The 25,650-nt window shown below is 36.5% G+C and overlaps 1 protein-coding gene across 3 annotated transcripts in view; it reads right to left on the bottom strand.

Moving 5' to 3' along the window:
- Positions 1 to 25,650, bottom strand: part of LRRC7 (leucine rich repeat containing 7) — a 432,771-nt gene that overhangs the window by 135,802 nt on the left and 271,319 nt on the right. For all 3 annotated transcript variants that reach the window (XM_059376850.1, XM_059376851.1, XM_059376852.1), the window contains one exon: positions 4,949 to 5,023. In XM_059376850.1, the coding sequence (XP_059232833.1) occupies positions 4,949 to 5,023 (75 nt within the window). The remainder of the gene's footprint in view (positions 1 to 4,948; positions 5,024 to 25,650) is intronic.

Below are 25,650 nucleotides of genomic sequence, written 5' to 3'. Positions count from 1 at the left end.
GAGCCTGCTTCCTCCTCTCTCTCTGCCTGCCTCTCTGCCTACTTGTGATCTCTCTGTCAAATAAATAAATAAAATCTAAAAAAAAAAAAAAAAGAAAAAAGAAAAATCTTGTCAAGAAAAGGAGAACCTGGGGTGCCTGGGTAGCTCAATCAGTTAAGCCACTGTCTTTGGCTCAGGTCATGATCCCGCTGTCTTTGGCTTAGGTCCTGGGATCTAGGCCCACATCGGGCTCCCTGCTCAGGGGAGAGAGCCTGCTTTTCCCTCTTCCTCTGCCTGCTGCTCTGCCTACTTGTGTGCGCTCTTTCTCTCTCTCTCTCCCCGCCCCCCTTCAAATAACTAATTAACTAAATAAGTAATCTAAAAAAAAGGAAAGAAAAAAGGGGAACCTATACCTGGAAGAGAAAACAATATGTAAGTTCAGAGCAAATGTGAAAAATCATGGCATGTTTGCTGAAGAGTGGGAAATTCAATTTGTAGGATTATAAGAAGCTAGGCATTAAATGTCCTTCCTTACATGTTATGTAAGAAGATGTCAATTCTACCGTACAGGCAAGGAAAGCTGTTCAAGGTTTTTACAATGGAGAATGACACAATCAGATTTGTGCTCTAAAATATCAGCATCAGGGAACTGTGGAAGAAAGATTCTTTTGGGGAGTGGCAGAGACCTATCACAAGGATCCGGAAACATGTATCTGCGGACATGAGAAGGACCTGAACTAAGGCAGCAGAAGTGAGAATGAAAAGGGGATGGGCTCAAGAAAAATTTAGAAGTGGGGGAAATGGATGAGCAACCAATTACTGAGGACAGGGAGGAACAAACTCACACGGTACGGTAACAGGAGTAACAGGGGCTGCTTAGCTGGGAACAGGAGTCAGAACAAGATGAAAGTCCTCATTTTCATTTTCTTTCAGGGCATGTTTTGCAAACAAATGCCCTACACATATCTGTGTTCACTGGGTTATCTGTTCATCTAATCTACTGTGTACGCTTTAATATATTGTCTGTAATTATTTGACAATATAAATAAATAAACAAACTTACTACACACACAAGCACAACCTTTGCTAAGCACTTTGTATATATTATTTGATTTAAGACTTCATGATGAAGTTCTAGAACCTAGGTGAGGTTTGGTGGGCTGAGGTCCCTCAGCCAGCCTCCTGCTCCCTCATCACTTCATATCCTTGCTACTCAGAATGTGTTTTGCAGACCAGCAGCGTTGGCACCACCTACACGCCTGTCAGGAATGTAGAATCTCAGACCTGTTCCAGACCTACTGACTCAGAGTCTGCACTTCAACACACATTATAGCTTAGTAAATTAAGTAATGGCATACACGTTCCTGGGAAACAGAGACAAAGAGAAGCTTATGAGAGAGTGTTCTTAGGATCAATGCCAGGGAAAGACATAGGGGAGAAAGGAAGCACGATTGGCAGATGAAGAAACTGAGATGATGTCTTGAGAAGTCTGCAGCTGGCCCTTTAAGACTCACGAAATTGGGATTGCCTCGCAGTTGTCCTGAGGAAAGGTGAGGAGCCAGACCTTTATCACTGGTCTTTGGGTGGAAGTCTTAGGGAATAGGAATGTGACCCTGCGTAGGGAAGTTCTCTTCAGCTGGAGGAACTCCTGAGGAGGCTGGAGAGCTGCAAGTAGCATTCCCAGAAGCTTCAGAAATAGAGTCAGTTCTTCATTCCAGGAGGATGATGCATACCAGCATCTATTACAAGTAACTTTCCAAGGTTATCCCATCAATAAGGGGTGGAGCTAAAATTCAAGCTCACTTTTCCCAGATTACAGACTACAAAGTCTGTTGATTATCTTGTCAGTTACTGAACTCTAACTCCCTAATAAACCCAGCACACATCGCTAGCCCTGCTCCCTCACTCCGTGTGGAGGCAGAGAATGTGAGCAGGGTCTTGGAGTAGATGAAGGGTTGCTAAGGTAGGAACTGAGTACTTTGGGTGACTAGGTCAGAGCTCTGAATTCCTCCCATGCCTGGAAATAAGTCACTTGGAAAGATACTGTCACTTTACTTACAGATTTCCACCCTAAGGAGCTATTATGTTACCATGGCTCATTCTTCTCTCCTGGCGAGCAAAAAAAGAATGATGTATGTGTTTGTGTGTGTGTGTTTCTTTTTTGTTGCTTTATCGTGAGAAAATATCTTTACCCCTTGAAAGCTCCTTCATTGTTATCTGCAGTACAACTCAATATTTTGGTGTAAAATTTCTAAACATCCTTTTTAGAAGCAAAATAACACTTTGGTGTTTATTTTTGAGTCTTTCTAAACCCTCACTTTCAAACCCTTATAAGGACAATAGTAATCTGGAGTGATAAAGGCTTTTGAAGTTCAATGTCTCAGAGTCCTTGAGGGGGATACTGAATCTTGCTCCAACACCCTACTGCTCTATAAGTGAGCAGTAGACAGCAAATGAAAGGAATGCAAGCCGTCACAAACAAAAGAAGATACTGAAGTTTGTTTAAGAACAAACACAGGTTCAATGGGTTGTTTAGTCACATGTTGACTGATCTTAGAGGGACAGTCAAAAGACAGCTATGTAGAAGACTAATTTTTCATCATCTACTTGCTTCTCTGATTTATGAAAAACAGAGTAGCAAAATGATAGTTCAGGCCTCCAAAAGTATTTTGCACGTAATTTAAAATATTATGATACATGAAGTAATAACAAGATGAACTTGCTTTTTTCCCCTGTGTCTTGTGACACTAAATATTTAGGAATGATCATTCTGTGAAACTGATAGACACGGGATAGCTAAAGCTTGCATTCAAGATTAGCTTTCAAGGACATGTGTTTCTAGGTACTTGCATAGACATTCAGAAAACTATGCCTCTTTATGGCAAGGAGGTGGGGGTATTCCCACAAGGAACAGAGCAAAATATGAAACTCAAGTGTACTAACTAAAATGAGAAATCTACTTTTATGGGGCACCTGGGTGGCTCAGTGGGTTAAAGCCACTGCCTTCAGCTCTGGTCATGACCCCAGGATCCTGGGATCGAGCCCCGTATCGGGCTCTCTGCTCAGTGGGGAGCCTGCTTCCCCCTCTCTCTCTACCTGCCTCTCTGCCTACTTGTGATCTCTGTCTGTCAAATAAATGAATAAAGTCTTAAAAAAAATAAAATGAGAAATCTACTTTTAAAGTTGTGTATAAGGAAAATCTACTCTTGAAACAGACAAGTTAGGCAGCACTATCTGTTTCATGGACAGTTTGATCACAACTTTTCCATTTAGATAATAAGCTTACTAAAGAATTTGAGGTCTGAGCTGACTTTCAAGGTTGGATTTGGGGAATGTCATGACTATGAAAAGTAAGATGAATGTAATTCCCATTTTGCTTTCTGTTGATTCTAGAGCAGTGGCATTCTGGAACATCATATTGAACAACAGCTTCTGGTTCTGGTTTGAATTATCATCATCTATCCATAACATGGGGATGGTAATAAACCCTACTTTATAAGCTCATTATGAGGATTCAGTGAATAAATATTTGTAAAACACCTAGCATTTATCATGAGCTAGGCATTATTTAGGTGTTTTTGAATTAATAAATATGCCAAAGAGGCAGGTATAGACTTTTCCAAGTAGACATACATTTTGATCCTCAGTCTCTGCATAGGGAATCGATAAGTGTCTTACCTGTATTGCCCCAGGATCTGTACATGCCTTGAATATGGCACAAATCAGACTCTACTATGTGTAGTGGAATCTATATCTATCTTTCCTGTTATGTGTGAGCTCCTCAAATAAATATATTCAAGGTCATTGATTATATTACCTTTGTAACCCTTTGTAACTAAACATTAGCTTGGTTTCTGGTTCATAGAGGTGTATTTATAAATAGTTTTTAAATAAATCAATATATAAGAGATGTGCATGCTGTTTTGTTTTGTATCCATGATGACAGTATAAATGTATTCTTTTGATAAGAGAAGAAAGCATTTTCTTCCTTAATCTTTTGCCAGATTTTCTCCTTTATGTGGCTTCATGCTTGTTCAAAAAAGAAAAACCTCTTGTTCTAGTTGCTTTCACAATCATTTTAAGGAATTTTTAATGTCGAGTCAAAAGAATTAAACTGGCTTTGACAACACACATCTAAATCTCAGTGGCTGAAGAGTTATTAAAAATCCAGCTGCCCTGTCTGCTTAGCCCAATGCAAGGGATTTGGAATTGGCTATTACCACCAGGAACACTGTGGCTGATGTGTGTGTGTGTATGTACATGCTTATTTGAGTGTATATTATGAGTGGCAAGAGGCAGTATTTCATGCAGCCATTCTTTCTCTAAATGGAAAAGGCAGGAACATTCAGACTCAATGAGTTGACTGGTAAACCTTCTACTTGGGAGGTATTACTGTCTATTAGTGTTTATTAGATATTACTGTCTATTAGATTGTCTATTAGTTGAAAAAAATGGACTCTAGTTTAATGGTCTATTTTTAACTTTTTGTAATTTCAAAAATTTAAATGTATTCTATTGGAAATTACCCAAACTGAGAGAAAGATTTTTATTTTGTGGAAGAGCACTAACAATATGAGCAGAAACAATTATCTAGTTACCTATAGGACTATGTTTGATTCTGTAAAAACAAGACTTGGATTTTATATGTAGCATTTTCTTTTTCCATATAGCAATATAAATTTCTCATCTTTTAAAACTCAGTATGTGGAGAGATGAATAATGGAATCCTGCGAGAACAAGAAAAATCTTTCATACATTATATATACCTACATCACTCACAGAAGGTATGTGGGGGATAAAAAAACCAACAACAACAAAAAAAAACCAACTAATGAAAAACACCTGGTGACCAAATAAATGTTTAACATTGAAAGGCAAACACTGAGATTTATAAATGAATATTATTATTAATTATAACTAATATATAACATAGATTCTAGACAACATGTCATAATAAAAACTTACATACCCCAGGTAGCACTTGTAATGCATTATTATCCATCCATAACTCTCTTAAATTTTGTATTTGATCCAGAACTTCAGGCTAGGAGAGAGATAGGGAGAAAGAGAACAAAATTAGTCTTTTCTTAGCACAATATAAGTGTAATTTCTTGAATCTGGAAATTTTATTTGGGAATCTAATATTAATCCTCCAAGCAGTCCTAAATTTAACAGACCTCCATCTAAACTGGTAGTCCCTGAGGTAGTCAACCTAGAGCTGATCTGGAAACAATCAGAACAACCTGGAGGGAGACAAACCATAAGAGACTCTTAATCTCATGAAACAAACAGGTTTGCTAGGGGGAGTTGGGGTAGGGGTAGGGTGGTTGGGTTATGGACCTTGGGGAGGGTATGTACTATGGTGAGTGCAGTGAAGTTTGTAAGCCTGATGATGTACCCCTGAAGCAAATAATACATTTTATGTTAATAAAAATAATGGATAAGAAATTTTTAAAAAATCGATTACTCTTTCTTAATACCCTATAATTATCATTTAGAGCATTTATTATAACCTAATTACTCAGTGTATTTGTCTTCATTAGAATATAAGCTTTTGAAGGGCAGAGCAATGTTTGTTTTTTAATTACTATTCCTCATCCCCATTGTTTACTATGGTACTTAGCATACAGTTTTTATTATGTGTGTGTAGTAGAAACTTACACACATACTCCGCATAGGGATTACATTACCATGAAATGATGACAGTACGAATTAGACCCATTCATTTCTTATCCCTTCATTTACTCGGCAAATTATTATTGGTTGAATACTGGGGATGTCTCATATGTGAAAGACACAAGGCAGGATCCACATTTCAAATCTGGTTCCTGCCTTAAGGTAGCTGATGATATAATCAAGGAGACAAATACATATAAATAACTGAAACAGAAGGTAGCATATGGGAGAATAGAATAATGTAGAGAAGTTCAAAGAAAGGAGAGAGAGAATATGATCTAGGTATAACACACAGGGCATAATGAAAAATTCTAAGTCCCTAGATTGAAGTTGTCTCTAAATTCCAGCAAAATATATAGAGAGGATAAAGGAAACCGTTGCTACCAGCATCACCTCTTGATTTGTGATGAACTTTTTATGATTTCTCTCCAAAAATTTTCCCTTTAGGCTCCTTCAGGCCACCTGTGTCCCTTGAAGTTCATTCCTTTTGGTCACTTCAGGGAAGTGAGAATGCCTAAGCTAATTAGTGCGTTGTATTCAGTTGGCCCCAGGGGTTGGCTCAAGGATGGGAACAGGATCCATTCAGAGCAGATAAGAATCAAAGTTTCTTTCACTGAGACTTCAGGGGCAGAGACTCTTGTTCTTTTCTGCTGGATTAGAAACTGGAAGGGTACAGCCCTGGGAGCTTTGGGCATGAAAAGCAGGGAAAGGCTGTTTGAGTTAAAAGATCCTGATAACATATTAGGCTCAAATTAAGCCACACCTAAAGTCAGGTGTTTTGTCTCTTTCAATGGAAAAAAAAAATTATCACTGAAAAAAGATACAGCCATAGTCTAATAATATTTGAGACCTAGTTAGGAAAACCAGTGTATTTAATAGGATAATAGTGGAAAAGAATGGAATTATTCCTAAGTTATGATGAGAATATTGGTAATTGTCGGTTAGCAGAAGTTATATGCACACATCTTTGACACTTTAGGAAGGCTTCAGAGACTGCCAGGACTACTTTGGAGAGAGTCTCTGATGCCCTTAGACTGCAATTGCAATGGAATATGTTACTATTCTTTGGAGAAATTTCAGCTATAACAAGGATGAAAGGATAAGAAAGGTGTGATGTATATATATATACAATTGAATATTACACAGAGATCGAAAAATTGAGATCTTGCCATTTGCAATGATGCGGATGGAACTAGATAGTATTATGCTAAGCAAAATAAGTTAATCAGAGAAAGACAATTTTCATATGATCCCACTGATATTGTGGAGTTTAAGAAACAAGGTAGAGGATCATAGGGGAAAAGAGGAAAAAAATGAAACAAGATGAAACCAGAGAAAGAGACTCTTAATCATAGGAAACAAACTGAGGGTTGTTGAGGGGCGGGGTGGAGGGATTGGGTACCTGGGTGATGGACACAGGGGAAGATAAATATTGTAATGAGCACTGGGTATTATATAAGACTGATGAATCAGACCTGTACCCCTGAAACAAATAATACATCATATGTTAATTAACTGAATTTAAATTTTAAAAAGCTAAAAAAAAAATCTCTCAATAAACAGAAAAAAAAACCAAGATCAAAATCTAAAGTTAGAGCATGGCATTCAGCTATAGACTCAGAGGCATGTGTGAATAAGTGTGGGAGATTTTTTTGTGTAGGAAAATATTCTTTTACTTAGATGAACTACTCTACCTGTATGTTAAGCTGGGCAAGAATGGAAAACCAATCAAGGTCAAAGCCCACTTTGATGTGCAGAGGCTTTGAGGCAGAGGGCTGGCTAGGAACAGTCAGGCTAGTTGGGAAATATCAGTCACATGGTGCAGATTTCCCTAAGCCTACATACCTTGCAGACTTTAGAAAAAGAGTTTCATACTGTAACTTCAGTAGAACCTTATGCTTGTAATAAGATGGACATTAATTTATAAATGTTGAACAATGAGCGTTATTTAAGATAACCTTGATTGTTCTGTGGTAACAAATTAATCCTGAAATCTCAGTGGCTTGCCGCCACATGGCTTACTTCCCACTCCCATTACATGTCCATTGTCCTGGGTTTCTGTCCCCAGAGCGTTGTGTTGCCACCATCTCAAGACTTCCAGAAGGGTAAAAGCAGAGAAGAGAGTATAGAAAACCAGCCACTGCTCTTAAAGATCTCAGACTGGAAGTGACCCATATCATCTCTGCTTAGAGTCCCATGTCTAGAACTGTTTATAAGGCTGCAAACTAAGTTCAAGAAAGGTTGTGAAGTATAAGAGAAATTCATGGAATATTTGGTGAACATTACTGTCCATGCTACACAATGACATCATAAAAAAAAAAAAAAAGAATGACCAGAATGGATACAAAGTACTTTAATAATTTAGTTATCCTTTTGTTCAGTAAATACTTACTAAATATCTCCTCAGTTCCAGGCATAACACTAGAGTCATAATGCCCTCTGCTCTCAAGAAACTCATGTTCTATTTCTAAGGCAAACACAGAAAAAGTAAATACATCTTATTATGGAAATATAAAGGAAGGGGGACCTACATACTGTCGTAATGAGGAAGCCACATAAGTATTCATGGAGCCACATACATATTCATGAGAAGGGGTTGGTGAGTAGAGTGGAGAGGACAGGAAGCACATTTTAACAGAGGTGAGAAACAGCATGATGAATGAATGGCAACAGGCAGTTTGTTCTACTGAGTGTTAAGTTGGAATAGAATGAATAGCAGAAAATGAGGCTAACAAAAGAGGGTGGGGTCTATGAAGTCCTTATATTTTGTAAAAGAGCTAGAACTTTATTTTACAGGTGAAAGAACATCACTATGCTATTTTTAATAGGAAGTGATTGTGGCAGATTGGTGTTTTATGTATATGTGTCCTGGTGGGAAAAAGAAAAGAAAAAAAAAACTGGGAAACTTAATGGGGCTAGTAATGAAAGAGATAATGAGTATTAAAGAGAAGAAGTTGAATTAAGGAAACATTTAGAAGATGAAAACAGTAGGACTTTGTGCTTTGATATAGGGGTGAAAGTGGGGGTCATGGGCATCCCCCAATTTCCCAGCACCTGTGGTGCCGCCAATGGAGATGCAGGATATTGAGATAGAAACCGATATATGGGAGAGACTGAATTCAGTTTTGACCATGATTTAGCTTTAGGTCCCTATGGGACACCGGTGAAGATGTCCAGGAATTGGTTAACTATTAAAATCTGAAGCTAAGAGAATAGGTCCCAGCTGAGGATACAACTTAGGCATCTTTTGGGAGTCGAAACACATGAGGACAAGTTTCCTAAGGAGGAATGGGGAGGAATCAGAGGTGCTGAAGGAGGAACCCTGGGGAACACTAACGTTTGAGAGCTAAAAACAGGAAGAGCAAACTCAGAAGGCAAGAAGGAATAGAGTCCAGGAGAGTAAGGGGTTACTAAAGTCCAATGAATAGTGTTGTATTAAGAATAAGGAAGTGTATAAGAGCATCATTTACAGCAGAGGCGTCCAGTGAATTAAGAGACTGAAGATGCCCACTCAATTTTGGAAACAGCAATATACTGATAACCTTAGCGATAGAAATCGAGGGACTAGGATGAAATCAAGGAAGTCAAGCTGGTAAGAAGACACTAGCAAAGAGGGCCAGATGAAAGACAGATAAAACGCTATAAAATTAATGGAGTAAATTCTAAGAGGTGACAAATAAGATGAAATTGATAACACAGGAAAAGGAGCAGGCCTTGAACAGAAGTAGGACACCTCTTTCACTGAGACTTAAGGGAAGATGTTAAGGATGATTGTAGGTGAGCTTGATGGGGGGAAGAGAAGAAGTAGAGAGAGGGCAGGTCTGAAAGTCTCAATGTTTCTTGATGAAGTAGAGAGGAAGGTAATCTGTTGAGCAGGAGAGGTCAAGACTTTTGTATATATAGAGCACTTGGGGAGAATGGTGCATACTCGTATAGTTTGAGAAGACTCAGAGCAAGTTAAGGGCAATCAAAAGAGCTCTATCAATGGTAATTATTTAAAGTTTTTTGGGGACCAGGTGCAGGACTGATAGGCTAGGAAAAAACAGAAGAAGCAAGAGATTTCAGGTTTGCATGAGGTCAGCGAGCAGTGTAGTAGAAGAAAGGATTGAGAGAAGTAGGAGTGTGAAAAATTCTGAGAGCAGAATTTAAGAGTTTAAGATTTCAAGATTTCTGGATTGGTTCCAGGCAATGCCAGACTTGAAGCTCTGGGCAGTATGAAATGTTGGTGTGTGGGCAGGAGAGGATGCTGTGGAAACAAAAAGCCTTGTGTGGTCTCTAAAAATTTGGGTTGGCTCTCATGCACTGTATAATGTGCTCCCTTAGCTGTGTCAGAGAAGGTGGCAGATAAAGCTGACCAATTATACCTGTAAAATAGCTCTCACAGTGGGTTCTACTGGGAATCCTAGACTTCTATGACTACTTGAAAGGGATAACTAATGCTAACCTCTATATCTACTTTATTTCAAAGGTTCTCATTTAATTTGTTTAATAACACCATAAGGTAATAATAGTCCTACTTTATGGGTGAAGAATCTGATAATAATTTCCTGTGGGAATTGAGAATGATTTTATGAGGGTTGCATAACTACAGCTGGGATAGTTCCTCAGGTCTTCTGGCTCCAAAGATGACATCATGTTACAGCTTAAAACTGAAATTCTGAAATAACGAAGAACGCTGGTGATCACAGATGCCCAATAAAGAAAGTAAAGCATATGCTAGATTAAAAAAAAAGATAATATTTTTATTACTGGATGTTATAATAAAATGTGCCACAGAAGAAATTTCAGCCAGTTCCTAATAATAGCAGAGAGAAAATAAATTGATTAGATCAATAATGACCTTGCTGAAACAAAATCTATAACGTGAAGATGATGAAATGGCATTTCACGATCAATAAACAATCTTAAGTGGATCTTTGAACTAAACTAAATGACTTACACCATCCAACCTTATACATAAATTGTCCTTTTTCATACTACAGATCTGCCTAGATTTATCAAGGGGTTACATCCTTATAAACCCATCATAATTTGAAAATATATTTCAAAAATGCATTTAAAGCACCTAATCTATTGAGAATCACAGCTTAGCCTAGCCTACCTTAAACATGCTCAGAACACTTACATTAGCCTACAGTTGGGCAAAGCCATCTAACACAAAGCCTATTTTATAATAAAGTGCTAAATGTCTCTATTGAATACCATATTGAAAGCAAGACACAGAATGGTTGTAAATGTATCAGGTTGTTTACCCCGGTGATCCCCTCAGTGACTGGGAGCTGCGGGTCACTGTCACTGCCCAGCATGGCAAGAGATCATCCCCCTGCATATTGCTAGTGGTATGATCAAAATTCAAAATCTCACTCAAGTCCAGTGTCTACTGAATGTGTACCATTTTTGTACTGTTATGAAGTCGAAAAATTGTATGTTGAAACTTTGTAAGTCAGGGACCATCTGTAATTAATTTCATAGCAATGTCAATTGTTTCCATTAAAAATGAATGGATTTACTCAAAATGGCTCCGGGTATTCAAATCTGGTGAAAGTGTGTGAATTGGGCACTCATATAAAGTGCTTTGAGGATTACAGATTAGCATATTCTTCTAAGGAAAACATTTTCAAATATCTTTTTAAGTCTCAAAAATATTCATATTTGCTTTCAGGCAACTATCCTTATTGAGATACTCTCAAATATAGAAAAATATTATGGTAGAAAAATTTCACTGCAAGAAGTAGGTCACATTCTAAGTAAACAATGGCCTAAGGGAACAGATAAGCAAATTATGATAAAATCATATGCTGGTATAGAACACAACAATAAAAGTGAATAATCTATATTTTTAAATATGCTGATGGATAAATCTTGTGGACACATTGAATAAAATAGGTATAAAAATTCATATAGCACAAACTGATTTCTATAAATTACAAAATAGTGATATGTATATATATGTGTGTGTGTGTATATACATGCAGTTAAAATAGGAATATATGGCTTAGAAGCACATCAAATTCAAAGTTGTCATTGTGCTGTGATGGGAACAAGATTAGGACGGACAGCATAAAAGACTTCCATTTGATCTACAGTGTTTTATTTATTTCAAAAAAAGATTAAACTCAAATATAAAAAGTAGTTAATGTATTCATTTTGTTTAGTAGGAGTTTGATATATTTCTTTAAAATTTTATATTTTATAGCCTTATAAAATATGCATTTTAAAATATAAATACTTATAAATGGAGAAATATTTATATATTTTACAAAAATATCCTTTAAAAATTTTTTTTCCTCTCTTCCTCCATGATCCTCTGTTTTGTTTCTTAAAATCCACATATCAATGAGATCCTATGGAAATTATCTTTCTCTGATCAACTTATTTTGCTTAGCAGGTATACCTTTATATGTTTTCACTTTTTTTAAAAGTTAGAAAAATATCAGAAGAAACTAGATAAAAATGTTAATTTAAAAAATATCAATGGTGGGCTTATGAATAACTATATTTTCCTTCTTCACATTTTTTCTATAATTTCCAAATTTTCTATAGCATACAGGCACCACATTTAAATAATAAAAAATATTAGAGAACATTTTAGTCTTCCACATTTATACTCACCTAAACCACTTTAGAATTCTTTTTGAAGTGACTTTAATTTGATTAGTTAAAACGAGCTAAGAAAATGATTATATCAGTATTAACATAAATGGAACATATATTTTGCATGACTGCAACAAATTGCAATAACTCCTGTCATGTACACACAATTTTAGGCTGTTGCATGTGTTACTTTTATTCCACTAATTTGCATAATAGTTTGACTGTACTTAAACATCTATGAATTTTTTTCTTCTGAGAGGTTAAGAGAAATATAAACTGAAAAGTATAACATTTGTCACTTATTTAATTTTGTCAAAATTAAATTAAGAAACTTTAAAATTTTAAATTTTAGAAAAAGACTTTAGGGGGTCCCTCGGTGGCTGGGTCTGTTGGGCATCTGACTCTTGATCTCAACTCAGGTCTTGATCTCAGGGTCATGAGTTCAAGCCCCACACTGGGCTCCACACTGAGCGTGGAGCCTACTTAAACACAAATTAAAAAAAAAATTAAATTTTAATTTTAAAATATAAATTTTAAGTGTCTTAATGTTGATGAGATGATCTGGTGATATAATAATAACTTGTTATGCCAGACACTGTGCAGAACTCGAAGGCAGTAGGATAGAATCTGTTTCAAAATGCAGATAAATAAAAGGCTTTTTCTCAAATCAACCAATGTAAAATACCAAATGCAATTCTGAAAAATTATATTTTCTAACCATAGTGATGCAATTATTATATTTCATTGACATATTTCAGTTACTACATTTTTTCTTAATTTTGAGATCATTGCTTAAAATTACTATTTTTTTATGTTTACCTTCTTTGATAATCTTTAGAGTTTGCAATTTGCCAAGGAACCAAGATGACATTCTGAGAAACTTTCTCCCATTTCTCTTTACATTTTTTATTTAATAATACGCTTGGTGTGCTACAGCCCTTTAGCTCTCATAACTGGGAAAATTTCCATTCATGCATTTCATAGTGCACAGCTGAAACCCTTTCTGATACACAAAATTGGATGATTAAAATTGTTCTGCTCTAATGATGAGCCTGCTTGTTCATTCTCTCAATTGTTCTGTCCTACATGCCTTGAGACCATTTAACTTCTTTAGTTAATTTCTTGGGAGATGAAAAGTTTAGCTCCACAGTCGCAAAGATTATTTCCACTTTATGTTAGTTCATGTTTCCCAATTTTATTTCAGATGTCATTCCCACTAAAATGTTCATGTTTTAAAGCTTTATTTTTAATTTAATTACTGCAATCAGTTAACATTTAAGAAAGTATATTTATATTCTAGGAATTATCAAATGAATAAATAAACAGGTATTCTTAACAATTAAAAATAATATGCACTGCTGAGAAAATGTGATTAATTTATAATTAATTGAAACACTTTCAGCCATAAAGTTTAATGAATATTTTAATATGAATATGAATGTAATATATTCCATTTAAATACTCAGATGAGTATATTGATGGCACACAGGAAGAAAATCTACAGATGACATGATGTTGAGAGGGAGAGACAATATATGAAATGATTGAATTAGTGTTCAAAATGATCTGAAAATGTTAGAAGACTGGATAGCTCTAATCATGTGAAGTTTAATAGGGACAAATATAAAATCCTGCCATATGTCTCCCAAACCAATTATACACATGTAAATTAGAAGCAGAAGTAAATGTGAAGAAAATTGTGGATTTAAGTCAAGAGTAAGCTCAGTGTTGACTAGTTCATTTCTTTATAGGTACATTCATTTAGTCAAGAAAAACTACCTGCCCCATGCGAAGACACTACAGTGATCTCTGGGGATATGACTCAGAATGTGGAGGGCTATTCCAAGATCGTTTCTGTCAGTATCCTGCTTCATATACAACCATGAGCCCACAGAAGGACTACAGTATTCTGTTCCCCTCTAGGTGTCCAAGTGTAAAGGTATCTTCAACAAAGCAGAGTGTATTCGGAATAAGCCATAGGAGAAATGGCAGAAACGATACAAACTGTTTAGACTGGAGAACAGAAGATGTAGGCATAAAAGATGCCCATCTGAGTATCTGAGGGGTGTTGTACAGAGAGGAGCTGGATTTCTCCTATCTTTATCCCCAGTTCAGAATTAGAATCAGTGAGGAAAGTTGCAGGAAGGTAGATGTAAGTCAGCATGATAAAAGGAGTGAATTTTTCTAATTAGATCTAAAATGAAATAATCTAATTTCCAGAAGGAGAGAGTGACTCTTCTAACAGATGATCAAAAAGCTCCCTAAGAAGATAAAATTAGTAAGAACAAAACAATAACAACAACAAAAGCTAACTTCTTTTGGTCACTTACTAAAACAAAGCACTTTTCAAGGTGCCTTTACTAAATTATTCTTACTGAATCTTGACACCTATCCAATGAAGTAAGCATGATTATTGGACAAGTAGTAAGCAGGGTGATTAAGAGCACAGTTTCAGGAGCTAGACAGAGTTCAGCTCAGGGTTTTGTTGACTATGTGCTATAAAATCATCGTTTGGGTTCCTTGTCTGTAATAGGTGAATGACAGTGGCTCATTAATGAGGATTAACTATATTCAAGTATTTAAATGCTTAGAACACTGACAGGTTTTAAGTGCTTGTGCTCAATGCTCAATGAATATTAGCTATTATCCCTACCTTACAGACAAGGGGATTTAAGCATAAAGACGAAAATCACTGTGCCCAAAATTTTATGACTAATATATACAGGGAAGACAAGAGCCTCATCTTGAAGGTTTGTTAGATGATGAATAAAGATCAAAAGGTGTATCCCAGAGAATAATGCTAAGTGGTTCATATCTAGCATGGTGCTACTTGGGCAAGGCAACTTTAAGATGAAAGTGCCAAAGGAAGAGATCAGATGCTCAAGAGAGACCTTAATTCATTCAACACATGTATTCCATCAGTATTTATTAAGCATCTATTTTGTACCAGGCACTGGAGAAACAGCAGTGAACAAAACAAGCCCTCACAGAGATTACATTCTGGTGTTGTGTATTTCCTGGGGTGAACCCCATAACACGTTAACAATTAGGTAAGGGAAGCAATTCTGATTACACAATTTCCATTTTATTTATTTTTTATTTTTTAAAGATTTTTTATTTATTAATTTGACAGAGAGAAATCACAAGTAGACAGAGAGGCAGCCAGAGAGAGAGAGAGAGGGAAGCAGGCTCTCCGCTGAGCAGAGAGCCCAATGCGGGACTCGATCCCAGGACTCTGAGATCATGACCTGAGCCGAAGGCAGCGGCTTAACCCACTGAGCCACCCAGGTGCCCACGATTTCCATTATAATGTACTATCCACTCCTGCACAGAGATTATAAGGTTGGATGATTTTGTCTGAATCTAAATTTGAGAGGGAAAATTGTGTAACACATACACACTTATCTCATAATTCAAACCGGTCTTCTTTCTAGCCTTCTCCAAAAAACCACATCCCCTTCCTTCCTCTGCCCTGTCTCTACACTGCAAACACTATGTCCACTCTTGCTTGAAACAAAGTTTTCCCGCTATCCAAAGGATATAAATTCCAGATGCCTTTACCATAGGATACAAAACAACTCTCAAGGGACCCTTTTCTTTCCCTACACCCTCATTCACACTTGAGCCTCAAGGAAAACCTAACCCTGCAGTTCCTAAAGGTATCATGCTTTATCTTGCGATCAGGTCTTGGCAAATGTTGTTCTCTAAGCCTGCTGATCTGATCATTGATTGAGTTAGGTATCCTTCCTTCCGTGTAGGGATTCCTTCTAGAGCATGTTCTATATTTTACTGTGAGCTCCTTGAAGCAGGGACTGAATCTTGTTTACTTTTGTATCTCCAGCTCTTTCCAAAATAATGTGCTAGTGCTTTACACATTTCATCTGAATTGAACAAACATCACCAATCCTCATGCAGAACCAATCTCTTTCTCTATTTCATTTCAGTAACTCACTCCCAAAACCCTGCTGAAACTATCAGCACAATTATCTGTACCAACTCTGAAATCTCAATTGCAACTATACCCCTGATGACCACCAGCGCCTAAACTTACAGTCTCTTATGTCAGTACCCTAGAACTCCCTGGAGCAGCTCCTGGTATGACTGATATGCTGTGTCTACCTTCATTCATCTATCTTTCCTTCATTACTAAGCTGAGAGTCATGATTAACACTCCACCATTATAAATAGTTTCTTGCAAATATCACTCGGCAAATTTGTCCTCTTTCCTTTTGCCACATTCACCCAACCGAACTTAACCTGGGGTGAAGCCAACTTTCTGCCTTTTCTGCTACTGCACTGAGCTTTGTTTGGAAGAAATCACAAGCTGGCTGATTGTCTCACTTTAAATTCATGACAAATACCTGAAACGGGGACGGAATACTGCCAGACAACCGTATTACTTTTCCTTGAGAAGTTGCTTTTCAACTGAGACGATTTCAGAGCTCTTCAATATTGTCAAAGATTGTATCCTCCTTTAACCCCAGTTCATAGCTTACCTTATTGTTCTCTGAAACAAACAAGCAAGCAATCAGAGGAGGATTTGGTCCAAAGGTAATGAAGCTTAAACTTCAAGGCTCTCCCATGCATGTTGAGGCAAATTGGCAAAGGAATATATTGTAGAGACAATTGCTTAAGATTGCTCTGGTTTGCCACACAGACTTTCCCTCCATCATACTTCTTTGTGTATAATGGGGCACATTTGAGATCTGGCTTAGTTGAAATTGAGTTGGGGATACAATTTGGATGTAGCTCAATATGTTTATGTGTTTTGTAGTCACTTCTGTGGTTCTCTGGCCCTTTCAAAGGCATATTCCCTTCCTGCCCATTTGAGCTCTAAATCACATCTCTCCCATTTCTTCTTATCTTTGCAGGGATCGAAGCCTGGACTTACCCCCTTTCCCACACACGTCAGTCTCTGTCTCCACTGGGCCATACAAACATGCTTCAGTTTCTCTGATCATTAAAAAAAAAATACTATTTTCATTGCCTCTCCAGCCTCTTCCAGTTACTTTCCAACTTGTTGCTCTTCTTCACAGAGCACCTTTAATTTTTTAAAAATATTTTATTTATTTAATTAGAGAGAGAGAGATAGCAAGAGAGAGCATGAGCAGCAGGGAGAGGGAGAATCAGGCTCCCTGCTGAACAGGGAGCTCAACATGGAATTCAGTGGGGCTCGATCTCAGATCCTGGGATCAGGACCTGAGCTAAACGTAGGTGCTTAACTGAGCCACTCAGGTGCCCTCAGAGAGACTTTAGAAAAAGTTTGGTCTCTCTTTGCCTTTGCTCCTTTATCTCCCATTCACCCTTCAGGCCAATCTGAGGTAACTGAAAACTGCTCTTGTGAAAGTCATCATGACCTCTACTTTGGAACTGGGGTCCCTAAAATATGGCTACATAAGTCAGACTTAGTACTTAGTTGTTAAAGTCAGATGATATAGGACAAATAGCAAACCAGGGAAGAAAAATAATATTAAATGTACAAATGGAGCTCAACTGGCTAAAGGAAATTTTATAGTTATAATTATTTTCAAGGCAGAAAAAAAACTGCAAATGCTAATGCAATTTCAAATTCTAGAATCTTTAGGTGACATATAGGTGTTCTTAAATCAAATTATAATTACAGTAAATTGTTATACCTATTTTCCACGATATGCCTATTTTCTCTATGTCTTATTAATGTTTGAAGTGTTGACAATACATCCATACATTTTAGTTCCAAAATATTCCATAATTTACATATTTTTAGGAGCTAATCTCTGAAAATACCTAGAGCTATTTTTATTTCTTTTGTATCAGATAGGTATCTTTCCAATATAGATATTTCACTGTATGAAAAACAAATCTGAGTTACTATATTTTATTTACCACCTTTGGCCAATCCCCTGATATGAATTAACTTACAATAGTGAGAATTTTTTTAAAGATTTATTTATTTTGCAAGAGGAAGTACATTTGAGTGGCTAGGGGAGAGGCAGAGGGAGAGGGAGAGAGAATTTCAAGTAGACTCTGTACTGAGCACAGAGCCTAACGTGGGACTCAATCTCATGACCCAGAGATCACAACCTCAATCAAAACCAAAAGTGGGATGCCTAGCTGACTGCGCCACCCAGGTGCCCCACAGTGAGAAATGTTTTTTAATGAAGCTGCTAAACTGTATGTAACAATCTATTACATCATTACTCTTATTTTCTGTAGATACTGGAAAACTTCTTTTTGTCTTGGTTCTTCGTGATATCATTACTGGATTTTACTTAAATACAGTGAATGTTAGTTTATCTGGCAAACCCCAAACCTGAAATTTCTTTAAACTTTTAGCTCTACCCTTGCTACTGTAAGCTTCTGGAGCAGGTCTTGAATCTTTGAATCCCTAACACTTAGCAGGGTGCCTGTTGCAAAATAGTCCACCAATGACCCTTGAATGTCATAAGGATATACTGCAAAACTGAAATACCTTCTTAATCTAAGACTACTTCTATTCAGAGTGTTTTCAGTGAAAATCGGTAATCAAAATCTGGTATAAATGATAATTATTAGTTCTCCATAAACTGTAGAATGACCAATTCCTTGAACAGAAAATAACAAATTGCTACTAATCTGCTGAACAGTAAGGGTTGTAGCAAATAAGAATCTGAACTGTCAAGTGTGTATGCATTATCTTTTACTGCTTGGAAGTCCATAAACGATAAGGAAGATCATTATGTTTTATGCCAGTGTCTTAAATTTGTTCAGTGGAAGTGAAGACCTGTATTAAAACCTGTAAATCTTTTCACAGGAAGACCATTTTGTTGTGTTTTGTAGCAAGAGTAGTGCGTTAGAGGCAGACAAGAAAGGAGTGAAGACAAGACCCATTCATATTTGGGTTCCAAAACCATTCTGTCTTCAATTTATAACAGTTACAAAGTTCTGAAACTGAGTTGTAACCATTGTATCCTTACCACTTAGCCTAGTGGATGTTTAATAAATATTTGTTAAATGAAGACCAAGAGTAATTAGTATTATTGGTGGAAACCTTTACTCTTGCTGTGCTTTAATTTTCCCATTAGAGAAGTGGAAAACCTTATATTTATCCTGCTTTACTTCACTACATAGTAATGTTATGTAAATCAATCACATCTTGCATGTTACGCATCACGGGGTTTTAAACTACTTTTTCTTTTTTTTCTTAGAGAGAGAGGCTGGGGAGTGGCAAATGGAGAGAGAGAGAGAGATTGAGAGAGAGTGAGAGAATCCTGAGCAGGCTCCTTGCACGGTACAGTGACTGCCATGGAGCTTGATCTCACAACTCTGAGATTGTGACTTGAGTCAAAATCGAGAGTCAGATACTTAACTAACTGAGCCACCCAGGCATCCTTAAACTACATTTTGAGAACACAAATATTTAAAAACATTATTAGAATTCTATGGGTTATTTTAAGTAGAATTTGAGTTATTAATTATGCATATTAGTCCTTCATATATTAGTGTTTAGTTATTACTCATGCATAATGTCATCTTCTACTTTTAGAATATATTCTGATATTTATTCTTTAAGTGTGCATTTAATATCAATTAAGAATCAGATCAGAAAACAAATGGTAGAAGAGTTGCTGGATATTTATAATATTTTTTCCATATTCCACATAAACAATATAAACTGATAAAGAAAATATGATATTTTATAACATCTATCCCTAAACATGGTTTCTGTAATACTTATTATCTAAGTAATAATACAAATAAACTAAACCTAGTAACTTATTCTATCTCTCATTATTAGTATTAAAACTTACACTATTTATTTATAAATACTCTAACTGGCCACCTCTGAAGGTTTAATAAATACTTATCAGGCACTCACTTCATCTCCAGCACCATGGTATGGAATATAGGAGCAGATGCATGTGGGGGAGGGAAAACCAAAGAGTATTACAATATAATCTCAGACAAAATATAGATATAGGTTCAAGGAGAGAGATATAGGATCCCAAGATAAATACTGTGGTAAAAATAATAAGTAGTAAACAAAGCCAAAGAAAAAACAAAATGAACTGAGGAAAATATTAGTCTCCCTGACCAAACAATTTATAGGAACTAGTGAGAATATAAAGTCACTTATCTCTTTAGTCAGAGTTTAACATTTCAATTGTTTCCACACTTGTTCTAAAGCTCTTTAAAAGTCTCAGCTTAATCTTTCCTGCACAAATTCTATCATGTGAATTACACCATTAAATTATATATTTTTTTATTAGTTTTATACAATTGAATGAGCTGTTTGCCAGGGTATATTAAACTGTCAATACAGTTCTACATCAGTACACCCAAATTATTCTTATGGTACTGTGTTGATTCCTTTTATTAACCCCCATTTGAGGGCTAATTGCTACTATGTAATTTAGTAAAATTATAATATTTATTGGTGCAATCTACAGAGATCACAGCTATGTAATTTGAAATTACATGCTTGATTGTTTTGCTTGTCACTGTAAAAAATTGGTATGTTTTATTGGACAATTTTTTTTATATTACAAATGAGCAACGAGTTTTGAGGTTGTAATTCGAAACAATTTATATTGTATCAACTTTAAATAAGGTAATTCCCTATCTTTATAATCTTGCCTACTATTTATAATTCTGGAACTCCTTAAGAGTTGTCATAACATACTTTCGCCTTACCTACCCAGCTTTCCACCCACAGTTTTGTGAGTCCCTGTCCAACTATTCTGCAGTCACCGTGCACTCACCATGCTCCTTCCTGTCCCCTCTTCTGCCTAAAGTGTTTTTTCTTCCTTCTCTTTGCCTGGTTAATTTCTAATCACCCTTTAGATTTCAATTCAAGATCACTTCTTCAGGAAAATCTTTGGCCAAGTTCCATTATAGACTCCTCAACACTTGTCATGGATGGAATTTTATATGTGTGAGTGTACTTGATTATTTGTTTTCCGTACTAGACTATAAACTCCAGGAGGGCTGGTATAAACTTTGTTTTTACTTTACTTTTGTATATGAGAGTTTGATAGAGTGATCAATAAATGTATTCATCCCAAAGATATTTATTGACCACTTAACATATATCAAGCACTGTGCTTAGTGTGGGGGATATAACAGAGAAAAAAATAAACTCATAGAGTTACCTTCATTCATCAAAGAGTTGTTCAATGAATGAAGGAATGAATGATAACTTGTTGAAACAAATGATTCCATATCAACCTTTCATCCATGTAAGGATGAATCTTTTAATTTGTATCATATGCATGGTGCTTTACTATTAACATTTTGTGTACAGCATCTTGCAAGTAGTAGACTTCTAATGACAATTTGCTGGATTGGCGAATGAGTTAATTTCCAAGTGGGTTCATTTTAGATACATAGTTGATGCTGGCTAGGTTATAACACCAAAGGAATATATTTTAATTGCAAATTTATTATCCACTTAGTAACAAGTTAATCTTTTCTTCATGTGTGAACAAGAATGCTTTTTTAAAAATCTTGCTTTATCGTTATTATGATTATTCAATATTCAAATTCACTTGAACAAGTCAATAAGGGATTTCGCTAAAAATGTGAATTCAAATTAACATAATATGAAAAAAAAGTTGTCCAGACTTCAACTTGTAACATATGCTTTGGTCTATTTTTTTCTTTTTCATATGGAGTTGTGAACAGATGCTTGGGCAGGTTAGTTCTGTATTAAATCTTGTACTTCTGCACGTGTTATGGAGGTGGATGCTTGCCAAGTCAGCACTGTATCTCCCTTGTTAGTCATTAATCACATCAGAGCCACTTATTTTTGCTTTTATTAAATTAAAATGAAAATGAGAGTTCTGCTAACAAAGGTTTATTTTATAGAGTGGGGAGGCAGCCTCATCTTTCATTCCTCTGCCACAAGAACCTCTGCTCTTGTTAAAATAATCTAATCACCAACCCTCAGCATGCTTGTGTTTCCTCATCTCCGTCCATTCCTATGATCTTGTTAATCCTCTGGCTTGGATGCTCTCTTCCCTCCCCACCTATCCAAATCCAACTCATTCTTCAAAGCCCAGCAAGTCTTGTGTCTGATGGAAACTTCTAAAAATTATACCAATCATCAGGAATCCCATTAACATACACCAATCCACAGAGTTTGAGAATCTACTATGTTCAAATAGCTATGCCACAGACAGGAGAAACACAAACATTAACTATTTCCCTTATGATGCTATAGCTTAAGAGAGAAAATAAGTCATCATTCATTGAACAAATACTTATTAACTGCTAACCATTTTCAAATTTACTGTGAATAAGAATCGTTTAGAAGTTTGATAAAATTACAGACCTGAACTCCTGGGGATAAAAATATATTATATGTTTATAAAAAATAAAAAAAAATTTAAAAAGAGGAAAAAAAAAAGAATTTTGATAAAATGTAGATTCCTGGGTGTCTGACTCAGTGGGTTGAGCCTCTGCTTTCGGCTCGGGTCATGATCCCAGTGTCCTGGGATCAGGGTCCGCCTCGGGCTCTCTGCTCCTCAGGGAGGCTGCTTCCTGCTTTCTCTCTGCCTGTCTCTCTGTCTACTTGTGATCTCTCTCTCTGTCAAATAAATAAATAAAACCCTAAAAAAAATGTAGTTTCCTTAGCTTCACGTGAAATCCACCGAATCAGAATTTCTAACAGTGTGATCTAGAAGTTAAGTTTTTAAATTTTTAAGTGTTGATGGTAATTTGAGAGTGCTTCTTTAATATACACTGCTTATACATAGAGGTTACTAAGATGAATGTACATATTGTCTGCCCTCAAGGAGCTCACATCCTAGTTAGGGCAGATGGTTAGTCACAATATAAATGAAAATTTTGTAACTATTACATTAAAAAAATAGAACAGGCTTGTGAAATGGTTTCAGAGACCAGAGAGGATAGAAAGAAGCAATAGTAGTGGATGCACTGCCACCACACGTTAGTCTCACTGGGTTCTGAGGGATTGAAAAGAAATCCTTTTTAGGGGCCATATTCACCAAGCACTGAGGGTGGGAGAAGGGAAGGCTTTGTATTGCTATCACGTACCCACATAGACAGGGACGACTATAAGAAAGCAATGAGTGTAGTGGAGAGCTCTTTATAGAGGAATTTACAGGAGGGAAAGATAATTTCTAGCTAGTAATATTGGGGAATTTTTGAGGAGGTGCTATATTTGAGCTGAGCCCCGAGGAAGGGTAAGATTTATAAACTGTAATATAGAGATGGAGATGAGGGAAAGCAAGGATTTTCCAGAAGGAAGAATTAGTATAAGCAAGGAGAGAGAGGCAGGAAAGCAAGCTGCATGTAAGAAGAGCAAGCAGTTCATTTTGCCTTAGTGAAAGGTACAAGAAGGACAATTTTTATTTGTCTTGTAGTTTTAGATTTAAGAAAACATATTAGAAAGGAGAACTGGACCAGAGATCATACAAAACCCTGGATGCTAGAACTCAGAGTAACATTTATTAATTAGATAACTCATCTGACAGTTAACATATACTACTTTTTATGCTTTGTCTCCCAGGAAGCTTACTTTTCTTTCTTTCTTTTATTTTCCTTTTCTTTTTTTGAGAGAGAGACAAAAATGCCTGTGCACATGTGGGCATGCACACGAGCAGAGGGAAGGGAAGAGGGAGAGAAAGAATTTCCAAGCAGGCTCAACGCTCAGCACGGAGCACAACATGGGGCTCAATCTCAGGACCCTGAGATCACGACCTGAACCAAAACCAACAGTCAGTTGCTTAGCCGACAAAGCCACTCAGGTGTCCCAAGCTTATACTTTCCTTGAAGAAAGGAAAATGTTGCATACTTCTTATTAAGGACTTCAGAATGTAGTGCAATGCTTGGCACACAGGAGGAGTTCAAAAAACTTTCACTGACTGATTAAGAGTGATTGCTTTTGTCTCCACAAGAAGGCTTCCAGGGCACACAGGAGGATCAAGCACCACTGGGATTGTCTCTATTCTGTTGGCACCACATAAGGCATATGAGGAGATTGTCACCATCAGCAGTCACAGAGGTCATGCTAGGAGGATGTTGCAGGTGTCTAAACATGAATTATGACATTCTAGCCTACTGGTAACTTTATACAGATGCATGCTCCTTTTTGTTTTTTCTGCATCAACTATAAATATTTTCTTGAATTTGTATTTCTCTCTTATTAGCATAATATAAAAATGTGTTCATGGAATGAAAAAAGTACCTATTCTGTAAAAATGAATTGTTCTAATATTTTAAAAAGTAATATCTGATTGATGTAGCTTTATTTGGACTACATATTTAAGGAAGAAATGTTTTATTTTGTTTGGAGTTTTTTTTTGTTTTTTCAAAGTTAAAGAACTGGCTTTCAAATACTTCATTGATTTTTGACTACTGAAGAGGGTTAAAGAGGCTTCGTCCAGAAAAGCCATGATCCCTAATCCATCCTGTAACAAACACATATATCTAACACATTCAATAAATGCATCCAGACAAGTAGATACAGATTTACTGAAAACCTATCCCTTGTTTGAAAATGCTCTAGGTTCTGCAAAATACTGGTAAACAAGGGGAAAAAAATGCTCTGATTTTGTGAAACTTAAATGCTAGTAAGATATAGTAGTTTGGTTCAATTGTCCCACTAACAACAACGATAATAGAATAATAATAATTATTATATTGCATAGTATCTTAAAGTTTGCAAGACTTTAATTTGTTGTGCTATTTTTCATAGCACTCTTCCCTTCTGATTCTATACATTCTCCTCATTTTTGTTTTTTTTTTTTAAAGATTTCTTTATTTACTTGATAGAGATCACAAGTAGGCAGAGAGGCAGGTGGGGGGAAGCAGGCTCCCTGCTGAGCAGGGCTCAATCCCAGGACCCTGAGATCATGACTTGAGCCAAAGGCAGAGCCTTTAAGCCACTGAGCCACCCAGGCACCCCAATTCTCCTCTGTTTTTAAAAAAATCACTCAGTTTGCCCCTCAACCCTCCTCCCTTCTATCAACCACAAATTTATTCTCTGTATTGGTGAGTATGGGTTTTGTTTTGTTTTTCTTTTGAGATTCAACATATAGGTAAAATCACACATTATTTATTTTTCTTTTGGACTTATTAAACTCACCATAATTCCTTCAAAGTCCAACCATGCTGACTGATTGGATATCTCCACCTGGCCTGACCCACCCTTGTATTTGGGCTTTCTTACATGGGACTGGTTTCCCGGACTTGTTTTTAATAACTGCCTACTTTTTCAGATAAAGTGACATGAAGCATCTTCCATCATATTTCATCAGCTGATGAATTTTGAAAATGTACTAGCTACAGAATGATGGCGATGTAATAACATGTCTCGACTCTTTCCCCTCTGGAAAAAACAGGAGGAGTCAAGATGGCGGAGAAGTAGCAAGCTGAGACTGCTTCAGCTAGCCGGAGATCAGCTAGATAGCTTATCTA

The sequence above is a fragment of the Mustela nigripes genome, chromosome 14, assembly GCF_022355385.1.
Source record: "Mustela nigripes isolate SB6536 chromosome 14, MUSNIG.SB6536, whole genome shotgun sequence".
In the NCBI taxonomy this organism is placed as follows: Eukaryota; Metazoa; Chordata; class Mammalia; order Carnivora; family Mustelidae; genus Mustela; species Mustela nigripes.
This window is presented reverse-complemented; position numbering and strand designations above follow the sequence as displayed.